The following is a 3,430-nucleotide window of genomic DNA, read 5'->3' as shown; positions in this document are numbered from 1 at the left end:
CTAATCAATGTGAGATTTCATCACATTACTCACATTTATTATTCGTGAGAGGATACTCACATAAAACCTTAAGTTTTTATATTTCTAATCAATGTGAGATTTCATCACATTACTCACATTTATTATTCTCAAGAAATAGAATATTATGACGAAAATTGATTTAGGTAACCAATTTTATTTATTGGGATAATATTTGTTGTTAATATTATCTTAAAAAAAGTATTTTATATTTAATATTTGACATAGTTAAAAAAAATATTATCTTTCGTATAATAAAGAATTCATAGAATTAGAATGCTCTAAAGCGTGATACTAGTACTGATGATACGTTTTCGGCATTGAAGAGCATAGCAGACTGAATCATAAGTCAGAATCATAAAGCAGAAAAAAAGTTCATGTCAACGCTTGCTTCCGTGCTACCAACCTGTTTTACTGTCAGTCTGCGCCATCCGTTTATCACCAATCAATAATCACCACAACGTAAAAACCAAATAAAAGCGCTTAATGTAGTGAAATAAATAAAATAAAAATTTAAAAAAGTGCTTAAAATCTGTACCTTACTTAAGCAAACCATCCACAAAATCAGAAAAAAAAGCAATTTCACTCTGCTGCATAACCGTCCCCCCCCACGCGCAAACCATCTTCTTTAATTCTCCCAGCTTTTACTTAATTGCTCATTACTTACTTACAGCTTATTTCATTTTCACTTTTTTCCTTCTTTCTACTTTTTACTATACTACTGTTCTATTTACTACTCTCCTCTCATCTATTTTCCATTTTTATTCTATTCTGCTTCATTTTTTTTTTTATTTCAAAAATACCAGTAACTTCCGGCGACGTAACTGTCACCGGCAATGATAACAGAAAGCTCCGGCAAGCACTATCCTCCTCCACTCGCCTCTCACAACGACGTCGTTAATGACGCTACTCTCTTTTGGGACACTCTTCGTCGCTTTCACTTTCTCATGGCAACCAAATTCATGTAACTTTCTATTTCTCTATTTCTTCTTTTATTTCTCTACGCATAATCGAAATCAAAGTACTGTATACGTGTTTTCATTTTCAAATTTTCGATAATTTGCTTAGGATTCCGGTGATTGGAGGTAAGGAACTGGATTTGCACGTTCTCTACGTGGAGGTTACAACCAGAAGCGGTTATGAAAAAGTTGTTGAGGAAAAAAAATGGAGAGAAGTTGGTACTGTGTTTAGATTCTCATCTACTACTACAAGTGCTTCTTTTGTGTTAAGAAAACACTATTTGAATCTTCTTTACCATTACGAACAAGTTCATTTCTTCAAACTTCAAGGTCCTATTTACACTCCTTCATCAGGTTCTATACTACTATTTCACTTTTTCTTTTGAAATTGATTTATGAGTTTATTCTTATTTTGAATCGCAAAACTCAACTGTGTTTGTATATTGTAGATGCGTTTTCTGGAAACAGTCCTTCGTGGAAACCTGAATTAGCTATCGTTCAATATTCACCAAAGATGGTAAACAATAGTTCTGAATCTCAAGATGAAGGTAATTCAATTGTTAATTATCAATATTCAAGGAATCAGGAATGTGTTTGTTGTAATGCTGCTGAGAGTTAAAAGTTGGATTATTGTGAAAAGTTGTTCATGATGTTAAATTTTTAAGTAATTGTGATTTGAAATTTATAATAAGGTTTTAAAACAAAAAAAAAAACTGTCGCCGACCGCGGTTGCAAAAAGGTTTTCGCAATTTCGTGTAGTGTGAACATAAAAATGGTGAATAATGGTATCGTTATTGCAGCAGCGGATAGTTTTTTAAAACCTAATGTGAGCTGAAATTTGTTTAAACATGCTTGTGGATCCAAGTAGATGATTTAGGAATTTTAGTTCTATTTGACTTAGGAAACTTTTCAATGCTGAAAATTTTACTGTTGGTTATGTGTCATGTGTGCAGTGGACGTAGAAAGTTCATGTGTTTTGGGAAAAGGAACAATAGAAGGGAAATTTGATTGTGGTTACATAGTATCAGTAAAATTGGGTTCTGAGGTTCTGAGAGGTGTGCTTTACCATCCAGAAAAAGTGGTTGCTTCTTCTCCTTCACAACATGGGAGTGCCACTGCCATTTTACCATTCAATCACAAATCTTATGGCTCTGGTAGGAGGAGGAGAAGAAGAAAAAGAAAGTGGGACCCTAACTATCCAAAGCCAAATAGGAGTGGCTATAACTTCTTCTTTGCTGAAGAGCATTACAAACTCAAACAACTTTACCCAAACAGAGAAAGGGAGTTTACTAAAATGATTGGTCAGTCATGGAATTGTCTCAGTCCTGAAGAAAGAGTGGTAATTTTAAAAGGGTCATTTCATTTGAATGTTTTTTTTTATGTTAATAATAATTTGTTTTTACATGGAAACTGGTTAATAATTTGTGTAATGATGCAGATTTACCAAAACATTGGCTTAAGGGATAAAGAAAGATACAAAAGAGAATTGACAGAGTATAAAGAGAAAATGAAGGATGGGCAGACAGAAGAACTTGGAAATTCAAAATAATGTGTTGACTTTTAAGTGCATATTGTTGTGGATAATGAAAAGAAATAGTTCAATGTGTCAGATCCTTTTGTTTTGTTTAACCTATCTATCTAGTAGGAGTATGTTTCTACTTGGTCCACACAGTATCTCAAACTTTGTTTAAACATGTTTAAGAATGGGTATTTTATGCATAGACTTGTTTTGGACTTACTAGTAAGTTTGTAAAAACTGTCAAAAAAAAATGAAAAAAGAGAGTAGTAATTTTTTAGAAGCGAGATCTAGTTTGCAGTCTATTATTTTAAAGGCTGATTTATTTATAAATGGATTAACATGTCTCAAAATTTGAAAATAAGCTAACATGTGCTTTAATACTTTAATGACACAAGTTAGCATATTAAATATAAAAAAATTGTGTTTAAAATTGTGCATTCCACTTTTTAAAAAATTATGCATTTTAATTTTAATTGTTTTAATTTAGTACTTTCATATTCCCACAAGTAATCTATTTAAAATAAAATAATATTTTAAAATAAATGATTTATTTTAATTTTTAATATAAAATTTTCAATTCTATCTTCTAATTAGTATTAGATTTAATATATGTTTTAGTCCTTTAATTTAATTTAATATTCTGTTTTAATTTTTTAATTAAAAAACGTTACAAATTAGTCTTTTATCTTCATTTTTGTTATTCTATGTTGTTTCTTCCGTCAATTTCTAGCAATAAAACGTTAAATTCTGATGACATGGTGTGACAATAAGATCTTTGGTACAAATTTGAGTCAAAATATATAGTTAAAATTTGATACGTCTAGGGTTCTCCAAAAACAAAACTCCCGTAGTTTATACAATATATCAAATTTTATGTACGTATAATGATTCAAATTTGTACTAAGGTTTTACTATCATGTCAAGTCAGTAGAAT

The 3,430-nt window shown here is 30.7% G+C and overlaps 1 protein-coding gene across 2 annotated transcripts; it reads left to right on the top strand.

Annotated features, from left to right (window-relative positions):
- The first annotated feature begins 574 nt into the window (after positions 1-574).
- On the top strand, positions 575-2,700 carry LOC127087012 (high mobility group B protein 9). 2 transcript variants are annotated; one of them, XM_051027849.1, is made up of 5 exons: positions 575-982; positions 1,087-1,307; positions 1,427-1,525; positions 1,931-2,316; positions 2,416-2,700. In XM_051027849.1, the coding sequence occupies exons 1-5, from the start codon at positions 855-857 to the stop codon at positions 2,524-2,526; spliced, it is 945 nt and encodes a 314-aa protein (XP_050883806.1). In that variant the 5' UTR covers positions 575-854; the 3' UTR covers positions 2,527-2,700. The 2 variants fall into 2 exon arrangements, with proteins under 2 accessions (XP_050883806.1, XP_050883805.1); XM_051027848.1 differs by having other exon boundaries at positions 577-982; positions 1,087-1,331.
- The last annotated feature ends 730 nt before the right edge of the window (positions 2,701-3,430 follow it).

Source organism: Lathyrus oleraceus, chromosome 5 (genome assembly GCF_024323335.1).
Source record: "Lathyrus oleraceus cultivar Zhongwan6 chromosome 5, CAAS_Psat_ZW6_1.0, whole genome shotgun sequence".
In the NCBI taxonomy this organism is placed as follows: domain Eukaryota; kingdom Viridiplantae; phylum Streptophyta; class Magnoliopsida; order Fabales; family Fabaceae; genus Lathyrus; species Lathyrus oleraceus.
The sequence above is the reverse complement of the archived record's forward strand: the minus strand, read 5'-3'. Positions and strand labels throughout refer to the sequence as shown.

Excerpts from the sequence above, each read along its gene's own strand:
- LOC127087012 (XM_051027848.1), top strand. The coding sequence starts at position 855 with ATGATAACAGAAAGCTCCGGCAAGCACTATCCTCCTCCACTCGCCTCT. Across the intron at positions 1,526-1,930 it reads TTCTGAATCTCAAGATGAAG|TGGACGTAGAAAGTTCATGT; the intron begins GTAATTCAATTG and ends TCATGTGTGCAG. Across the intron at positions 2,317-2,415 it reads TCAGTCCTGAAGAAAGAGTG|ATTTACCAAAACATTGGCTT; the intron begins GTAATTTTAAAA and ends GTAATGATGCAG.